At 50.7% G+C, this 20,998-nt stretch overlaps 1 protein-coding gene across 1 annotated transcript; it reads right to left on the reverse strand.

The window, feature by feature from the left end:
• Positions 1-13,056: 13,056 nt before the first annotated feature.
• On the reverse strand, positions 13,057-15,847 carry EMWEY_00000730 (hypothetical protein, conserved; the record flags this gene model as incomplete). The annotated part of the gene is made up of 3 exons (XM_013478356.1): positions 13,057-13,977; positions 14,443-14,530; positions 14,745-15,847. The coding sequence occupies 3 exons, from the start codon at positions 15,845-15,847 to the stop codon at positions 13,057-13,059; spliced, it is 2,112 nt and encodes a 703-aa protein (XP_013333810.1).
• Positions 15,848-20,998: the final 5,151 nt, after the last annotated feature.

Here is a 20,998-nt window from a genome sequence, read left to right on the forward strand (position 1 = left end):
CCGATGGCCTAGTGATTCTGTTTGTCTTCGCCACGTCAGCGGCTGGGGAGCACTTAGTCCATCCTGCGTCTGGGTATCTTTACGTTTATGTAGTTGGTGGTCCGCCTGAGGTGAACCAGCGGAACACCTGACGTAGAAATACTCACCCCCTGCGCTACAGTCTACGATCCATTCTATGCGCAACTGTGCGCTACCCAGTGACACTAACCAGCACGCACAAAAAAGGCATGACAGTCAACAACGCGTTCATGCATCACATTCTGAGATGCCTGTCGCGCAAGTGGGAGTGCGGTTTGGGGTGAAACCACTGGTTTTCCTTTCTATTTATACAGAAGCCGCTTCAATACCGCAAACGCACATGCTAATAAGTCACAATCAAAAATTACAGTTTTAGACATGATCCCTAAGACATTTCTGTATTGTGCTACTGAAGTGTCTGCGCTAAGTGGCCGGATGACGGCATCCGGAGACCCTCTCTCCAAAGTCCGCCCACTTTCTGTACACAATCCATGCAAAATCCACTGTATACTTGAATACCTATCAATAATAATAGTTGTCATGTTCGCCATTGATTTGAGAAATGGGAAGACTGGGACAGGGCCTCTTCTATGAGTGTTTCGCTGCACTGTTGCACAGATCCCCCGCCACTGCTGTGGTTCTTACCACTAGCTGCTCAATATATACCACAGGGAAGCCAATACCTGGTTCTTGACACCCAAGTATGAGGCCTACATGCAGAGATGTAGGACGCACAAGCTTTTCCGGATGCAGCCAGCGCCACACAAAAACATTCTGCAATCCCAGTCCTTCAAACATGGAGAACTCCATTCCGGCCTTGCGCTGGGGCCGCTTGTCACGGCATCCAGTAGACGTTGTCAAACGTTCAGAGAAGGTGAGCAAAGCGCTAGTAGTTAACTGGCCAGCACGGCATATTGTCAACGCTCGAGAGGATATGCAGTCTTGCCGTCGAGGTGCAGCGAACTATGGCCTTGGACTGGCACTGAACCATGTCTGAACCATGTCCGACATGGAATTGGCAGCTGCTTCATGCACGTCTGTTCCAAGCCTGGAGAAAAGTAGGAACCGCACTAGTGGTATCTGTGCTTACTGCCTGCAAAAAGAGCATGTCATGCATGAATGTGTGTGCTTCCTGGCATCTACTCGAACATAGACCGTAGACCGCTGTTGTCTTGTTCCCCCTCAGCATCAAGACGTTGGGCACAACGTGTATCTTCGTTAGCAGGCTTTGCCACAAGGGGCCTAGTGAGGTAGCTTTGGAGCAGCTTCTGGAAGTAATTCATCACGTCTCACATGCACCCCACGACAATATGCCTACTCGAGGCTTTTATGGGTACAATAGAAGGCTGGAAGGGAAGAACACACATTCTAGAACCCAGCAGTTGAAGACCCACGAATAAATGCAGTTTGACTGGAACCGCTAAAAAAGAGAAAGTTAAACAACCACTTTAGAAACCGTGAAGGTTACTGTAACAGTGGCATTGCTTAAGGCGTACAAGCTGCGCAGTCAGCGGTAAGGAAAATACATCACATGTCCCGTCAGCGCAGAACAAAAGGCCAGAATACTGCCAAAGCGCTGCAAAAAAGGTATTCAGCGATGTCCACCAACGAGTCCTGGAGCTGGCAAATGCAGTATCAAGCACGTGGTGTGAGAAAACGAAATAATGCACCAGGCAAGGAAAACCGGCAACAGGTGCCGTACGAACAGCCAGTGGTTGTGTGGAACGTGGTGTGGGCATGATAGATCCGGTGCTTCATGAAGCACCTTGCACAAGTGGTCCCGGGCACTCACGCTGGCCAGCGGATGAAGGTTTGAGCTTTGATGGTGTGAAGCATAAATGCAGGGGACAGAAAAGCTGTTGACAGCACGCCGACGCCCTAAAGGGATTGTTTGTGAAGGCTCGTTGCCACCGCTCAAGACAGAAACGCACGAACTGGGAATCGCGGGGCAGAGTGGCAGTTGTTATCTCTTCGTAGTAGATAGATGCAATTTGTAAATGCCGGGAACTCGGTCCCAGGCACAATAGGCCAATGCGGAAAGGCAGAACACACTTCCTGAAAGTGAGAAAGCGCTATCCCTCATCTGTTTCAGTGGCAAATCCCGCTTAGATGCACAATGCTGGCATCCAGCTGTTCGAGTGGATCAGGACGGTGTTAACGCTGTGCCAGCACCCAGGTTTAAACCGCGTTAATGCTTGGAATAGTACTAGAGACAGTTTGAAGAGAAAAACGGTAGCTCACTTCCTACAAACCGCATGTGGCCCCACTGATGTAGTAGCTATATATAAGTCTCTGCTATCGGCTTCACTGTTGCAGCTGCGATTCCTGCAAGGCTCGAATGTACCTTCGCGAGAGTTGCCAGCTGTGCTCCTCTCAGAACTCGGGCGTCCGGCATCAACACCGGCGGCGAAAAGGAACATACACACAGCCTCTTCCACCGTCGCTAGAAAAACGCACTTTCTGCAACAGGGCAGGAAGGATATGTGCCTGTATATGAGAACAGGAAGCCTTCAGCAATTTCCACAAATGAGTAAGTTTGCCACCTCCCCATCGGCAGCCATTGAGCATACGTCTCCTATCGTAGAGCGCCAGCGTCTATTGTGTGGATGCCAAAAATAAGTGATCGATGTGGAATATGCGCACTGCGTGAGGTAACCCCGCGGCCCGCAAAGCCTGGTGAGGCAGTTGGTCCCTATGGAAAAGACCGAAACATACATCCTTCGAAGTCAAAAGAAAAAAACAAACTCAACCGAATCTGGGAGTGCTTTATTTTTACCTAACGACGTCTAAGCATCTAATAAGCTGCAGCTTTCCTGCTCTTGTAACGTACGTCACGGGCGAGGCAGCTGTAGTCTGTCTACAAGAGCTTTGGCATTCGCGTGACTAGCTGCTTCCCTGTTCGTTGAGATCAGCGTATCCTCCAATCCTCTAGATGCACTTCCTACGTATGCTCCTCGGAGTACACTAAAACACGTCCGCTATGTCTGCGCGAAACCCCTCTAGCGCTGTCTCTGAACAAGAGCAGAGCCACCTACGACCTGCAGTGGCCACAGCACTCGAGTCAGCAGCAAGGGGGGTTGGAGCTCATTCATATTTTCCTATATTCTCCTTTTATTCGCTTCCCTTAACCAGCGTTGTGCAGCCCGTTCTGCTCTAGCTCACGAATACCAGCGCAAGAAGACTTTGCAGGATAGGGGGCATCCCTAAGCTGTACCCAGTACTAGTTAGTAATTTGTGTACACTGAGCATTATACTTTCCTTGGCCCACGTGCACGCAGGCGTCCGGAGTCGCCCTTTATCTGCGGGTACCCCTACCTTATTGCGCTGGTGCCCCACCTAGCAGGCAAAACCTCACTGCCTGACTCCATACGACCGCAGCGGGATTTAGGTACAGAGCATGAAATATGTGGCTTATGTCGATTTTTTCAGCCTCCATTTGTCTGGTGTGTTTCCTACTAGGACACTTAAAGGGTTACCGCAAACCATAAACTCTGAGTGCCTACTTTGAGGCTCATGCATAACCGGTGTTCCGCGCACCGCATACGGAGTGCCCACGGACTGCCTGCAGCGACAGTGAGACAGTTGGTTCTATAAGTGCATAGTTTTGTGCCGCGCACCAGCTTTGTCCACATAATATGGGAACATATCACTATTACATTCGGTATAAATATACACGGCAGCTGCAGGTGGAAGCCGACGCTTATTCACTATCCTTTGCCGGGACACGAACAGGTCCTTCGCTAGCCAGAACTCCCCTGTTGGCGCGGTTCCGTTCGCTACGGCCTGTAGATGACGCATTCTGCGATGTATCAACGGCGTAGGGTTAGGAGGTTAGACGAGCATCAGAACTGGCTTCATAGTTCCTTCTTGCACCGCTGCAAGAATGACCTGCTACCCACGATCTGTGTCGATGGAAAGAAACCGACCAACAAATGCCATGTTAGCCCTAACTATTGCTCACCGTATGTATGCTCATCGGCAGGTGGCAGGTACGCGTGGCCTTCACTCAAGGACAACGCGGACACCGCTACCACGCCAAAGGGCAACCCCCCCTATTTCCAATTCATCGTTCTCAGTGCATAAGCTGTGTTCTACCTGCATGTCTTCAAAACTAGAGCTACGAGCAACACGCCAAAAACCAGTGCACGAAAATTGTCAAGTGTGTGGAGGTAGTGCTACCAGCACACTGCTCGGTTCGAAGGTGGAGCAAAGCAGAGCAGACACAGCCAAACGTACTTCCTGCGTTCACAAGGACACGTCTAGCAACGCTTGCTTTCGTCAGCATGCAACACAGCTTGGTCTCCATCTAATCGGTTGTCTTCTGTTGCCGAGGTGCGCGGCAACACGTAGTTACACTAGAGCGATTCGAGAGCCCTGGGTGGCTCATCACCGTCCCTTTTGCCTGCATCCAATTGGTCATTGCTAGGGACATACGTATTGGTGGATTAGCCCAAACCCACGCCCTGCAGGGGTGATAACGGCGCCGATGAGTCAGCCCACTAAAGCAGCACATTGGGGGACAGCGGTGCTGCCAGCAACCTTCGGTTGTTGGCTGCCAATGTAATACACTTGCAGAGCCATACCTGCCGTTTGAAGCACCTTAACCCCTGATGCATATCATTCCTAAAGCCACTCTACCGTAGGCATCAGTCCCTCAAGGAAGGTTCTTCGGCCTTCTGTGTTTGCAACTCGTACTTCCTGTGCAATAGTAGGGTGCAGGTATTTGCCAATAACTATAGCTGCAGCATACACTGCTGTACAATTGCCTGCTTCTGTGACATGAGAAACAAACGCAACGCCGTGTCTTTCACGCTCGCAGAACCCGAAGCCTCGCACCCATTCCAGTAATGCAACCCGCTGCAAAGAGATAATATCTATTGTGGTTGAAGGCGAAAATGCCTGCACCTGACACATCGAGGGAAATGGAAATGGGGTATTTTGGTAACCCACTTTCTGGATGGGTCGTGCACCTTCGTTTTTCGTTTAAATATCTTCTTTGTCCTACAGGAAATATATTCGGGCCCCAACAAAATGAATCCGTCCCAGCCTTACGGAGTAGCAGAACCTTTCCTAGGGCTAAGAGGGGATGCAATGACGCAATAACACGATACGAACTTTCTGACAAGAGCGCCAATTCATTTTTCACAAAGGCCACCGTCCAAGCCCCATGCAACCGCCTGCACAGTACAAAAGATATTAATGCATGCGCACGTGCATGAGCTTAAAACCCGTAGGGGGTCCAGGTCCGAAGGCCATCGCGAAAAGCCAAGCATCCTGCTCAGAGTTTAAGGGGGCTTTTAGTAGGCAGAGGCAGCCAGCCAAACGATTGTCCTTGACAAACATATCCTCCATGTACATACGCTTTCGCAATAGAAACATGTTTCTACTGCGAAAGCGTATGTACATGGAGGATATGTTTGTCAAGTTTCTGGCGGCTGCTTCGATGCATGCGTATGCGCGCAAGTGTCTCCAACAGGAAAGCCGCGGTGCCGCAATTTCCAACACTGGGCAAAAGCAACCAACTGGAGCACGCACCACCTGTTCGATACAAGAACAGCAAATGAAGAGCAAGGCACCCGCCGCTACTTTGGACAGATTTTGATTATGGTTTTGTGATCTGAAGAAATCTGTTAGCTTCCCAACTATGGGTGCCAGCCCTCCATGGCTATGATGCCAACGCACTAACTACAGCCCGCAAGCGCAAAACATTCGTTCCGCAGGAGTGCTCTTTCGAGGCCCTAACCCTGAGGCTTATTCTGCCATATCCCAAGCTAAAGCTCCACTGATATATGCGTAGGCTGCCAGATGGCTGACTATGAACAGAAGCGGAAACGATGATCATCGCTGTACTGGCATTCAGTAGCACATGGCATTCGCGCAGCAAAAGAGTACTTCATCGCATCAAACTACACTCGCCATCACCCATAGTACTTCCGCCGTGCTGGGTAATCCCTCTGAAAAATAATAAAGTTTTTCTACCACTAAAACCCTTGGCATCATCCTTATATATCGGTTATTGTGCCACTTCACCACGCCAACTACAAAGGGCTCTAATCTACTGGCAGATGCTGCCGTAGCCTACTGGTCAGGCCAGCAAATTTTGCAGAGCGAACCTCCCATTAAGGGTATATTAAGACAAGTTACGCAAATACCACCGCAGCTAGCGCCTCACTTTACAATTGCAAAGACCAACAAAAACCTCTTGGGTGCTGACAAGCCGGGCAGTTTGCAGAGGTCCAAACCCACAAGCTGTTTTGCCAGGACCTGATTCCGTTTACGCAGATAGACACACTGCACTTCAAAAGGACATTCCCTCCGGTATGTAGAATACTTCACTAGATGATGCAAACACGGAAATGGTGCTTGAAACGACAAAAGCCAAAATGGTCAGCAGCTGCTGCTCCTACTGGACCTTCCCGCTGCTACTTCCAGCTGCAGCACAGGCAGTCTGAACTCCAATCTGGAGCTCATAGTGCCTGATGAAACTGAACAACCTGAAGTCCTTCGTTGTACAGGGCATTACGCGGGTCTGCTGCAGCGTCTACTGGCTGAGAAATGAAGCTTACCTTCTGCAGTATAGAACCACTTGATCTCTACAGCCTAGTCCAAATGAAATAAACATTTAACATGGCTGGGCGGGGCCATCATACAGACGTTGAAAGCACAATTGTAGCCATTCATGTCCACTTTGTGTCTCCCACGGCAGAAAATAGATGGCACGGACAGTATTTCATATATTTGCTATGTATGCTAATGACATGTGCTCATGGATCTTTGCCGGGTGAAGTAAACACCTATTTGCACCTATCCTGAAGACTTGGAATGGAGGGAACGCACTCCCTAAAGCCAACAAAAAGCCACTTCGTCATTGGAGCCTCCTCACAGCAGCCGTAAGGGAAGCACCGCATCAGCAGAAACCCGTCGAAATTGTCGCTGAAGTCTCAGTGGATGGCTGAACTGCAGAATGGCTTGATAGCTTGAGATTTCAGTTGCTGGTGTGCTGTTTCAATGGGTCAATAGCTAAATCTGGCTGCTTTCTCGGTGAAACGCGCTGCATTCAACAAGCTGCAGGCAACGTGCTGCAACGAGAACGCTGCATGCAGCATAATACATCCAACATCGACCGTCTTCATTGCCAACGAACCTCCTGGCAGAAACAGCAGCGGGAAGGAGATCAACAGCCCCTCTTTCCCCACCTGCAGCACGATGCATGCAGGTCACAGCCCCGAACAGCAGCCCATGAGGCAGACGTGGCTAACCGAGAGAGGGATCTGAAGTGCAAAACAAATCGTTTGAAAGAACAATCATCGCATCGTCTGATCGCTGCAGCCGACAGACTACAGAACACAACATGCTGCTGAGGCTTGTACAGCCTCCAAAGGTTGGTCGGCTTCCCATTCCTTCGCATGTTACAAGCAGTGGCTTCTCACGGCCACGTAAGAACCGCCGCAGCTGCTAGACTACCGCTGCAGCCGTGGGGCTGACTAGTTATACTGCAGCGAGAAAAATGACGCACTGGCTATAAATTCAAGCATACTTCTCCTATTCGTTGGTGATGCACACCGGCAAGTTGCTCTTTTTCACTAGCATCCGCAGCTCCTGAACCCCAAATGGTGATTGAAACGGGAGCCCACTGAAACACCTAAGTGGACAGGTTGTGTGACAGGAGCAGTTACGCCCACATCGTAAGGAGCCTTCAAACACAACAAACCAGCATTTGACTACCTAACAGTAACAAAATCAAATCTACCGCATGTCATACGAGTATGAAAGGGAAGCAATCATAAGACATGGGACGCGCCAAAGGAGCGCAGGCCAAACGAATGCAACTCCGGATCTGGAACTCCTGAATCCTCGGCAACACAATGTGCAAGCCAAACCATGGCATACTGGCTGCAAACGTCAATTGCAAACCAGACGATAACCTGATCTAAAACCTCCGAGCCCGAAGAGCCCAGTTGGCATCCCTGAATCCAGAGTCCCACTTTCCCGACGCTGCCGAGAGTTGGGAAAGTGGGATGCAGTGCGGGGAGTGGAACACAAAGAAAAGGAACGATCTTAGCTTCAAAGTAAGGGTCCGTATCGAAATAAAATTGATGGAGAAACCATGCGTGCCTTTGTCGTTAAGTTCGCAAGTGTAGAAGGAAGATACAGACGCAGGCAGAAGAACCAGGTAAAAGGAGATTGCGACATTTCCACACGACGGGGCACAAATAGAAAGAGAGATGGGATGCCACAGCGGTACAGTAGAAATAAGCAAAACTGAGGGTAAGGCATGACGACGTGAACACAAAGCAGCACAGTTAAAACTACGAAGCAAAAGCAGGCAAATCCAAGCATGATAATGGCATTTCAAATCAAAAGAAAAACCTTTCATTTCTGCTCATGCTTACTTCCTGCGAGCAAACGATAATTGGCGCCTCCATGGCAGCAAATGAGACAAATAAACCGGAAGCTGCAAAGGGAAGGAGAAACGGCGACAGCAAAAGATCCAGACAGTGCAAAAGAGAAATGCGCAGAAGAAACCATACAAGAACGAAACAAACGAATACCTTCTATCCGGCTTTGCACCTCTCTGGTGTAGGATAGCAAAGCCCCGGGGAAGAAACTCCGGAGGATGATTCATGTATGCTCGATTGGATCCACGCAAGTCACTAAGTCTCCAAACGCACGCATGTACGGTTGTTATGTGATGCTGTATGAGCCAATGCGCGCATACAACTCAACATAGCAGCCGTTAGATTAGACTGAAGCCACTCACAGGCTAATTTTTGGTTCGTGAAGGTGAGTCTATATTGCTGGCTCAAAGTACCCAACTTTCGAGAAGTTCTGTTACTTGTTTGCAAACAATCAGCACAACACCGTGTACGTATGCATGCATTCATGCAGACACACAGCACATACAAAATCGCATGCATGCATCCACGCACGCAAGCTCAACGTCTTGTTTCTACTGTGTCTCTGTTGTAAAGACACAAACTGAATTAGATGAGCAAACCCAGCCCCCAAACTGAGGTGCAAACTCACGAGCTGAAGAAGTAAATTATATGGCCAACATGGGCATTCAATGCTAAGAGATGCATGCAACAGAAACAGCAATACACGCATTGCACGCTTGTGTCAAATGAATCATCGTGCTTCCAAGTAGCGCACTGTACACTTCGCGGTGTTCTCGCCAGTACACTGAAGTGCTGCTCAGAGCCACAGCAACACTTGCGCCAATGAACCACCCGTGGCTTGTATGCCAAGCTCCTCGGGGCATTGCAGTTATCCCCATGAGAAAGAGCAACGCGCGTTGTATGGCAGAAGACGACCGTCCACACCAGGGGGAACAGATCCACAAAACAGGGTTTTATGGTTTAGGTTACGATATGAACATACCTTCTGCGGAATATGATACCATGAAGCTGAGTCGCTGCTCGGCCTCTTGCCTATTTGCAAACGATTCACTCATAATACTGCGTCGGTAGGTTTTTGCAAGGAGGCAGGAGCGAGATACGGCACAGCGTGGTGAGCAATAAAAAACCCAACACCTAAGTCCACAGCCCCCATTTCACAGTTCCAAAAACAGAAATTTCGTGGGCATTCAATACGACCTTAAAACATGGCTCAGGCCCTAGGTGTTAGGAGTACGAGTTTAGAGGCAACGGTCTAGTGTTTGTTGAATAGGCATTGGGAGTGCATTACGCGGTGTTCGTGGGCTTTAAGTGTCGAATTCATGTTACCTCCAGCTCTACAGTTCGGGGTTTAAAATGAATGTGTCCGTCTGCGGTGAACGGTGGATCCGCGAAGTGTCGAACAAACGGCATACGGTTTAGGGTTCACAGTTTAGAGTCTAGGGATTAGGGTTCAATCGACCGGTAGATATAGGATCAACGGGCTACGTTCTGCAGCAAAGGTATAGGGCAGGTTGTGATAGGTGGAGTGTATCTTAACGTGTACGGATTGAGATTGATGCAGTGGGCTTCATCTTTTAGGCTGCATTTCAGGGTTGCACGTGTAAGTTATCACATGGACACTGGACAGGCCTAGCTATTGGGTGCATGGTTTGTGGGGTATATTTGGAGCTCCCGATCCCCGGGCTTTGTGTTTTGACAACCCTTGTTAGGACTGGACGTTCTACGGTTTGTGGTGTGGGATTGCGGATCTCGGACTTGAGGGTCTAGGGTTAAGGGTTTACGGTTGTAGGCTGTCGAGCATGAGGTTCTATGGCTTAGGTTATGCAGTGTTAGGGTTTAGTTCGTGATGTTTCTGGTTTAGGATATTCCGAGAAAGTTTCCATTCGCATGTGTTGGGTTTTAGTGCCTAGGCTTTAGGGGTTCGTTCTAGAGGGTCTACGGTTTCGGGCATGAGGTCAAGGGCTCAAGATTCCATGGTTCAAGGTCTGAGCGCTTACCGTTTTGTTGTGAATGACGTTAAAGAAGAGTTTCGCCAGAACTGCTGTTGCGGTGATGGCGCTGACAGCGAGAAGGAATTTTCTGCTTGTCCGCAAAGGCCTGCGGGCTACGGGTACGACGTCCACTTGAGCGAGCCCTACACCTACATTCGACGCTTCAGCAGTAGATGAAGCAGGAGAAGAGGTAAAAGCGTTTTCTTTGGACATTGCACTGACAGGTGTTGTGCAAAACCAACCAAACACGGACAAATACAGAAAAATAAGAGCCAGAAAAGCCTTGCACAGTCTCCCACAACCCGGCTCCATACTGTTCAGCATGTCAAATATAAACCTGCATTCAAATTCTTTTTTGAAGTCTATATAACAAGCCCAAACTATTTTTGCGTTATTTCAGCATCGAGATAGCTCCACTATCGATACTCCCACACGCTCGGGGGCCCAGAAGGGGCCCAGAAGGGGCCCGGCAAGGGCCTAGCAGGGGCCCTCCAGTGAGCGCTCTGGGATCACAGGAGGCGCTCAACACTCTGCAAAGAAAAGAACTAAACCACCTTTTAATATGAATGAAAATGCATTACTATTTATGGCTCAAAAATTTAAGGTGCTGCTTAATTGGAGCCTGGAATTTCGATCACCAAAGAAAATAACTGCCGCATCCAGCCCTCTGCCTCTCCTCCAGTCTACAGCAGCATTGCTGTCCACTCGCCCGCGCACTCCGGGCCGAAAACAGCATTCCCCAGGTGTATTTGCTTCTACTTCTCTGCTGTGCTGCTGGCTTTCCTTTGCGCCATCCGTATTGATTCCCTTTTCATTATTCTAAGTGTGTCGTACCTTGGGGGGAAATTTGTTGAATACTCTACTCGTCCTAACTACAACTCACCACCTGCAGTGCAGTGTTTGGAATGTTAGCAAGTATCAAACTTGAAAAAATGCACCTCGAGGACGCGTATCTATCATTTATCGCTTGTTTCTGATTAACTCTTGAGTATATTCGTAATCATTGCCGGTAAAAGTGCCCGTAGGCAAGCGCAGAAGTAGGCGAACTAGCTCACACCGCCAGCCCATCCCGTGAAATTATGCGGTTTCCTGCATACACTACGAATGTAAAACCCGCGCGAATCATGGCATTCCGTGTTTTGTTCTAAATAAAGGGCAAAAAGGAACAGTCTCCAGTCGAGGGTCTACAAACTACTGTGGTTGGTGTAGCTCCTGCTGCTGTTGGATTCGCCGATGCTAGTTCCTGCTGCTACTGCTGCCTTTCTTGTTGAGCGCCTGGTGATGCCTCTTCTACAGCTCGCGTTTCTGCACGTGCTGCCTCTGCGGATGCAGAGTCTGTCAGAGTTCGGTTGCCACGTTACTATGTCTGGAAAGGTGCAGTTACAGCAAATCCACGAGGCAGCAGCAACCAGGTGTGAGGGGCAGTAAACAGCAAAGCGTGACCCCTCGTCACTGGCGCTTGCTGCTGCCTACTGATGCTGCTGTTGCGGATTCTGCTGCTCCCGCCGTTGTTGCAATGCAGCTCGGGCGGGACGAAAACGGAGGGGCACGCCTTTAAAGATGCCGACAGGAGACTCAAGGAGAAACAAAGAGAACAAATAGACAGACACAGCAGTCACAAGGGAAGCAAACGAGGTGGGTGGCACACGTCTGAAGAACAGAGCAAAAGAGGACTGTTTTGCTGTTGCACTACACCCTAACGATGTCCTTGAACGCCCAAAAGGAGGAATGGGAAACACCGTAACAATGCAGCATACAAAGAAACACTAGCAGTAACAGCAACAACCCAAACAGCAGCAGCAGTTTCAGGTGCTCTCTAAGTGCCACCCCACTACTGTTGTTGCAGTCACTGATGCTGCTGCTGCTGCTCCTAGTCGTTGCGCGAGCAAGAACCGGCAATGATTTCCTCCGGTGTGCATGCACCTGTTCGTTGGCATGTGCATATATTCCAAATCCGTGAAGGCGTCTTAGCAGCCACGACGCTATGCTGCTGCAGCAGGCAGCTGCTGCAGCAGGCAGCTGCTGCAGCAGGCAGCTGCTGCAGCCCTCCACAGGTGCAGACAAACAAGCCACTGAACTGCTACCCAACAAAGGAAGATGTCGGTGTTCCAAGAAGAAGGGAGCACTACAGAAAAACACAATTAAATTAGGCAGTTGCTTGACGAAATGAAGTCAGCCAAAGAAATAAACAAAGTAACAAATAGAATCAGCACTACTCCAGCCAGCGTTGCATCATCTAATCTGTCTGCTGGGTCTTGCAGCAGCAGCAGGCAGCTGCTGCAGCCTGCCTCATCGGTTGCTGCAGCAGCAGCCATTACGTCTATTCAATTCCCTTACTACCCCTGCTGCTGATGCTGAAAGTACCTTGCTAATCGGTGCTGCTGCACCTGCTGCCGCACCGATCTAGAAGACAGCTGCTCTGATTGTCATGTGCTTCACCAAAATTTACTGCAGTCGACCCAATATGTTACAACGGAGAGAACTATTAAATGAATCGCCCCTGTGCAGCCAAATGCCGCCGCCAACTGACTCTGCTGCTGCAGCTGCTGAACGTGCTCCTGCTGCTGCGGCTGCTGCTTCTGGGGCTAGTACCTTTTATGCAGTTGCTGACGTTGTTAATGACGATGGCGCTGGTGCAGTTGCAGTTGCTACTGCCGCTGCTTGTTGGTGGTGCGAATGAGGGAAGCGTTGTGTCCATCTACTGCAACAGCAAAGCCTCCCCCAACATCTACACGCCAGGTGTTACTGCTACTGCGTCGCCGACTGCTCTGCGGCGCTGCTGTTGCTGCAAGACGGCCTGAAAGAAGCTGAATAGTTCGGTGCTGCAGCTCCCCTCCCCCCATTCCCCTCTGCAGCCAACGATGCAGCAAATGCTGCTGAACGAACTCGGATTTCACTTTGGCCCAGACCGCAAGGGGAAGCTCCTGCTGCCGTTGATGCTGCTGCTGTTGATGTTGCTCCTGAGGATTCTGTTCATGTTGCCGTTGTTGCAAGGCAGCCCGTTCTGAACCGATTGGTACTGCTGGGGCGGCGGCGGTGTCTCCCGTCGGTGTCGATTCATTTGCGTGGCCCTCTCCAGCGGTCCCACAGTTAGCAGCAGAAGCAGCAGCAGCGGTGCATCTAAGGTGCGTGCGTTCCCATGCGGAAGCTTCCTGGTTTATGTGCCGTTTCAGCAATAGTACTTGCTGGTGCAGCAGCTGCAGGCGACGACGTAGAGCAGCAAGATGGGCGTCTGCCACTTCAGCAGCAGCAGGTGCTGCTGTTTTTGCTGATGGAGACTCTGGTCTACCTGCTGCTGCAGTCGTTGCTGCAGCTTCCGCAACAGCAGCTACAGCTACAGTTGATGGCAAGTCACACGCGCCAACGGGCACCTCCACTGGTTCTGGAGCAACAGAAGCAGGACCTTCGTTTTGATGCTGCTGATCTTCGTGCCACTGTTGGTCTGGCTGCTGCTGCTGGTGCTGCTGCGTGAAGTTAACAAGGGCTGGCAGGACGGCAGACCGAAATGAGTTGCGGAGATATTTGGGGCTGCTGTTCGAAGAATCTTCACTCCAAACACTCCCCAGCGCCTGCAGCAGCAGCCGCAACAGCAGACACAACAGCTGTAGTAGCACCGCCAGAGGCACCGAGTGCAGTAGGAGAATCGTCAACAATGACAGCTGCACTAACGGCACCACCGTTGGCAGCAGTTGCAGCAATAGCCATTGGGAACACCGGTAGCAGCAGCGGTTCTAATAACAGCAGCAGCAGCAGCAGAACCAGCAGATCGAGAGGCAGGAACACCAGGTTACAACAGGAGGGGCGTAATCCAGGAAAATATCGCACACAGTTTTGCCGCAAGACAGGCAGCAGCAGCAGCAACAACAACAACAGCAACAGCGGCAGCAACAGCAACAGCAGCTCGCCTTTAGGTATGAGCGCAGCGTTTCCTTCGGCAGATCTAAAAAAGGCCTTCCAATAAACAGGTGTCGCTGCCTAGCTAGCTGTTGGGGACTAGCTAGCCGTGAATGGCTAGGCTGCTGCTCCTCGCCAACTAGCCCCGGGTGGCTAGCTATCTGCTGCTGCCCAGCTGTGTAAGCGGGTGAAATGTCTGCTGTAAGGGAAGACAGAGGCTCCATGCCGCTGCAGCATATAAACCCCAATCAGCAGCAGGAGCAGCAGCAAAACACATACCCTTCAGCAACCAACTGCAGCAACACGAATGGAGTAAGAAACAAAAGCGGCCGTACGATCATCTTTACAGTATTCTTATCATAGAAATAGCATCTGCAGCAGCAGCCGCAGCAGCAGCAGGAGAAGCAGAAGCAGCAGCAGTGGCATCAGCAGCAGCACTCACTGGAGGTTGAGAACGTTGACACCCCTAAGAAGTTTTAAGAAAATTGTCTCCAACTGATCGTCTGCATGGTGACCCGTTAGCAAAAAACCCCGTCGCTGTTGCCAATGTTTCTGTTGCTGCTGCTGTTGCTGCTGCTGTTGCTGTTGCTGCTCCTGGATTATTTGGGTCAGTAGGGTTGCTGCCTCGTGTCGGCGCCAGTTGCGCATGAGCTGCTGCGGCGACCCTTTGCTGCTGCGTTTGCCGCCCACCTGCTGCTGCTGTTTATTGCATGCAACTAGAAGGCTGTCTGGTATCTTTCTGCAGTGCAACGGGATGCCGTACACGCGACAAGCTGCTGCTATTTGCTGCTGTTCTTTTTCTGTTTCTGTGGGGCGAAGGCGATGATCAAAATACACCGCAGCAACCATCGCACCCATGCCCCCAATTCGCATGCACGCTGCCATTCTGTTAATGTTGCTGCAGTTGCTGCTGTTGCTGCTGCGGCCGCTCGGCAACTGGCTACTCACGAACGCTTTTTTCTCGGCGCCCGCTGAGCTACCTCCATACTGCTGGTGCTGCTGTTGCTGCAACGCTTGTTCACGGTTGCTGCAAGCAGCAGCAGCAGCAGCAACAGCGCGCGGGGTAACAGCACTCAGGCCAAACGCACGTGCAACTGCATGCAGAAGCGCTGTGCTGTCTGACCCCCCGCTGCAACTCAGTAGCAAGACAGGCAACTCCTGTTGCTCTTGTGCGTTTGCCACCGCTGCTGTTGCTTCTGCTGCAGCAGTTTCAGTGGCCCAAACAGGCTCCAAGCAGTCACCTGTATGCTGATGCTGCTGCACCTGCAGCAAGAAGGAAGCAGCCGCAGCATCGACTGTCTCCACAACTTCATTGTTGTCTTCTGTAGATATAGAGCGATGAGGAGCTGCAGCAACTGCAGTTGTAGCAGCAGCACGAGCAGCAGCACGAGCAGCAGCAGGAGATGTGTTTTCAAGATGAGGCAATGTTGCGTTGACAATTCCGACGTCAACCCTAGAACAGCAGGGTCTAGCCGAGTTTGCTGCTGCTCCAGTCAATGCTGCTGCTGTTGTTGTGTTTCCTGCTGCTGCCGCCGCTGCACCCATATAGGCTGCTGAGGGGGATTGCCCCCTTTGAAGACAGATGAAACCGCATGATGGCCTGCGAGTCGCGTCAGCTACCGCTTGCTGTAGCGGGAGCAACAGCAGTTGCAGCAGCAGCAGCAGGAGGAGGACGGCATGGCCCCGCTGCAGTGATGAGCATCTGCTGGTGGTCTTACAGCTGGAGCAAACGCTCCAGCAAAACATGTAAAGGAACTAAAAGAGCAGCAGCAGCGGCACAACAGCGATGCTGCAGCAGCTGTAGTGCACAGGCACTACAATACGCTCTCCGCTGGGTATCCGGCGAGTGAATTCGTCATAAAGCGCAATATAAAGATTACGCGGTATTTAATATGAAGTTACTAGACCACAATTGTGGCTTAATAGGCAACTCATGCCTACAGCCGTAAAGACATGCAGCAACACCACAAGCAGCCGCAGCAGCAGGCACACTACTACAGCAGCCGGTGGAATGCCTTGGACGTAGCTGCTGTTGTTCAGCTGCTACTGAGATTCTGTTAAAATGCGCCGGTACAACCAACCAGCACAGGTATACAAGTCTTGCTGCTGCAGCAGCAACACCAACAGCCAAGCCCTCGTGGGGGCTCTATGGGGCACTGCCTAATAATGAAACCTCTTTGTCGTTGTGCTCCTCCATAGGCATATTGAATTAAAATTGTTTACTTCAAACAAAATTTTATTCCCCAGGTGTATAACCTGCTGTCTCTCCAGTAGCAGCAGCACCAGCAGCTGCTGGCTGCAACTGCTGCTGCTGCTGCTTCAACGTCAAAGGGTCAAGGGGGCCCACGTCCCTCGTTACTTGCTGCATTCCATCTCCCCGTTAAAGTAAAAAGGCAAAATGCGCCTATAATAATTTGTGTCGTTGTGGTTTCGGCCGTGAAGGATAGAGGGTTTAGTGCTTATTGTTTAGGTTTTAGGGTTCAGGTCTGGGGTTGTAGGTTCACTGTTGATTGAAACATCTTCCCCGCGCATACTGTAGTAGTCTTGCCTGCGTTTGTTGTATTTGTTTTGCATCCGTCATCCCCTTTTGTTTGCAATTTCAAAGTCGTCGTGTCTAGGGTTTAGCGATTAATGTCGGTGGTTTAGTGTTATGTGTACGTTACCGCGCAGTCTACGCAGACCCTCCAAGTAATGTTGGAATTATCGTGCCTCAGCTGCTTATTTGAGTATTCTCCCTCTCGTCAATTTTGGGTCGCCCTTTACTGTATCTCTGCTGTGCTCCTCGCGTATAGAAGAGCGGGGCCTATCGACGTGCCATACACATATTATTGGCAGGCATGGACGAATGAGCATTGATCAGGCCATATTTAGCAAACTCTACGCAAAGCAAGTAAACGTTCTCAGCATTTGCGGGTCTACAATGCCTGCGCATACGGCAGAGAAGGTTTGTTTGTGCTTGTGTGCCAACGTGCCTGACACCTGTTGCACCAAGTTGCCTTCCAATCCATGGCTAGCCCCTTCCTCTTGCGCAGTTGCAGGCGCTTAGGCCGTTCAGTTGAGAACGCGTGCAGACTGGGAAAGGAGGAAAGGAGGTGCGCGGTCTTTAAGGAACTCATATAGAGTATCTCTTGGAGGCTCTTTCTCAGCAGGCAACAGTAGTCAAATATGACTGAGCACCCCCGTTACTGTTGGTAGCAACGCCTAGTATCGACCCATGTACCTACGCGTTTAAGTGCCTTACTTTGTGAAGCCCCACCAGGCGTACAAACAAAGAGTACAGCGGAACCCCTGGGCCCCCACGCAATCTGCGGCTCTGGGTTCGGTCCACAGGATTCTATTGCCGTAACTCTTGGATACAAAATTTATTATTAGTGGACAGCGGTTGCTATTGCTACCGCGTGCGCTCTTTTTAGCAATGTACCGGCGACCCCCACAGCTTGAAGAGGAAATCGAACGGCAAGCTGGCGAACACCTATTTCCAGCAGCCAACTGCCGCGTTTGGATGTAGAGCGGTCTTGGCGCAGATACCAAAGCCTGCAGGTGTTGTGTTTGCGCCAACTTCAAGCCTTTCAGCAAGATCAGGGTGAAACAGGTTTCCGATATCTCGGATCGATGAGCCGCTCGGCCGTCTGCATAGTTAAATAGTGTGTTTAACATTGAACTTTGCCTAGGCGTCCTTTTAGCTTCTAATCCATCCATGCGTATACCCATTGCGTTCATGAATGCATAGGCCGAACTGCCCCGGCTGGCAAATCGTGATTTTGTGAGCCCCACCAATGATAGATTGGGGGGTATATGCGTGAATGATGTGCCTGTGTTCAGTCTGAATCTGCAGGAGCGTCTCCTTGAGCTGATACGTGCTCTGCTGCTGGTAGTACACCAACAGAGCTGGTTCACACAAGCAAAAATGTGTGTTTGTGTTGGACTTGTTTACAAGCACTTAGATTCTTTGGGTTTTATGTCTCGACAGCGGAGGTCGAGCCTGATCCGGGGGAGAGATAGGCGTATAGAAGGCGGGCACTACCCCTGTACAGTGGAATGGGCGTTCAGAAGCTCCGCATTCTCGCAACCTAATACAAGAGTTTCCTTCCTGACTTTGCGAGCATCGCCCCCTCACGTGCGGACTTACTTAAGATGGATAAGCAAGTGGTTTGAACAAATAATGAGGATACAGCCGCCAGTAGCCACACCAGACAACTGAGGTCCCCTCTAGTATTCGATCTGCAAGGTTTAGGAGAGCTGGACAACCAATTCGATTAACACAGCATTTGCAGTGATGCTCTCCCAGAAAGCCAACACTTCTACAGTGCAGACAATCATCAGCTGCTAAACCGAATCTGTTCACTCAGGGATAAGAGAAATACCTAACACGCGAGAAAGAACCCTACACTGGGTGCCTAAAAGTACAACAATGTTGGCATTATTCATATGCCAGGCACGCCACCATTCAAACCGATTATCAGGCCATGACACACCTGATGAAGGGTTTCGAAGACTACCACTATGAAAGAATTGTCTGACATTTGTGTTGGCTCTCTCAGTAAGAATTCACATTGAACAATGTAGAGGGCACCACCGATGTGGTCGCTGACGCCCTCGCCTGACTCCCTAACGGTAAGGAACTGGGCGTTAGGAAGTCAGGCGAAGGGTGTGAAAAAAGTTAAGAGTGTTCTCCATCTTAAACGCGAACAAACAAGCGGTGAGAGAGATGCAACAGCAACAGCAGCAGCAGCAGCAGCGTAATGCGTCTCCAGGGATGAGTTCGATATGGTGCGTTGAGCGTCCAATTTGTGTCAGTTTCCCTAATTATGCTTCCTAAGCTCTGCCTCCTCCTGTTCTTCTCTTATCATAGAAATGACAATATTTAGCAGCGCCTGTCGGCCGCCTTCCACTGTGCGGAGGGCCTCCGGAGGTCTGTGGCCTTGTGCCAGTACCAACTGTAGTTCCTCTTGTAGCTAAAGTACAGCTTCCTCCTCCTTCTCTGCCCCATCATCGCAACGGGCATCATATCTGGATGGGCAGCACAGGTAGCAGCCTCAGTGAATTGGTGTGGCTGTTCCTTGCTGCTGCAGCTGCTGCAGTTGCTGCAATTGCTGCAGTACTGAGCTGCTACCAAGGGAAGGAGAGCATATATATAGTACAGGAGAGGCAGAGGAAGCTCCGGTAATCAAACCACAAAAAGTGGAAACCGCTGAGGTGTATGTACACCGCAGACACAGGTCGAACGATCATCTACCGGCAGCCTACTGTGTCCTTGAGAAGCGTAAGAAAACGTGCTGCAGCAGCATCAGCAGCAAGAGCAGCAAACAGCAGCAAAGCGTCTCTTCCTTTCTCTCTATATGCTGCACTAAGTGGGGGTGTAAAGAATTTGTGTGATTCTGTCTCTGTTGCTTGTCCGTATATATAGCGGTTGGGTGTTGCTGCTGCTGCCGCTGCGGCTGCTGCTGCTGCTGCTGCTGCTGTTGCTGCTGCTGTTGCATCTCTCTCACCGCTTGTTTGTTTGCGTTTAAGATGCAGAACACTCTTTTAACCTTTTTCTTTCCCTTCGCTCTTTTTTGGGTTTAGATCGGCCCTTGCCTCGGAGCAGGCGCCTGAATTGCCGCTGAGTCGCAGCAGCAGCAGCAACAGCAGCAGCAGCAGCAACACCAGCAGCGGCAGCAGCAGCGGCCGCGGCGGCAGCAGCAGCAGCAGCAGTCTTTTTCTTTTTTCCCTTCCTTCTAGCGAGTTCTGACCATACAGCCGTTTGTTTCGGCAGCTGAGGTGACTATACACCTGAATATCTGCTCAGGTGTACATACACCTCAAGTCCGCAGCGACAACTGTGTGCTTTAGCGTCGCCTTCAGCCTAAGCAGACGTCGTGGTTTGCTGCTGCTGCTGCGCTGCTCTGTTGCTGCTCCTGTTGCTGTTGTTCCTCCTGTTGCTGCTGCTACGGAGCAGCACTGTCTGACCCTCGTCGCTGCAGCAGCGGCCTTCTCTCTTAACCCCGCCACAACAACAGCCTGTTGCAGCAGCTGCTCGGTAACTGCTGCAACAGCAGCAGCAGCATCGACTGCAGCAGCAGCAGCAGCAACAGCAGAAGCAGCAGCTGCAGCACCACTCTACCCGGTTCTTGAAGGTTCCGCAGCAGCAACAGCAAAACCAGCAGCAGCTGCAGCAGACGCAGCAGGACATCCCTGCCCTTCATCTCTTCTGCAGCACACAGTAAGCAGCAGCAGCAGCAGCAAAAGCAGCAACAGCATAGGCACCTGCAGCAGCAGCAGAAGATCAGCAGCATGTAGCAGTTGTAGATCATAAGGAAAGCAGCAAAGGAGGGAGACACGGGGAAGCAGACAGACAGACAGTAGCAGCAACAGCAGCAGCAACAACAGCAACATCTGCTGCTGCTGCTTCCTTTTTTGCTTCTGGGGTTTATATTTTAATTTGTTGTGCTGTTGTTGCTGCTGTTGCTGCTGCTGCTGCTGTTGTTGTCATTGCTTTTGTTGTTGTTGCTGGTGCTTTCGTTATTGCTTCTGTTGCTGCTGCTTCTGCTGCTGCTGCTGCTGCTGCTGTTGTTGTTGTTATTGTTGCTGCAGCAGCAACAGGATGAAGGCAGCGCCGCAGCAGCGACCAGCGAGGGCTGAGAACCACAGGGCGTAGGTCTCTTGTCTGCTGCTGTTCTTTTTTTATCTGCTGCTGCTGCTTTTGCTGCAGCAGCA

The sequence above is a fragment of the Eimeria maxima genome, genomic scaffold, assembly GCF_000499605.1.
Source record: "Eimeria maxima Weybridge genomic scaffold, Emw_scaff4, whole genome shotgun sequence".
Lineage (NCBI taxonomy): Eukaryota > Apicomplexa > Conoidasida > Eucoccidiorida > Eimeriidae > Eimeria > Eimeria maxima.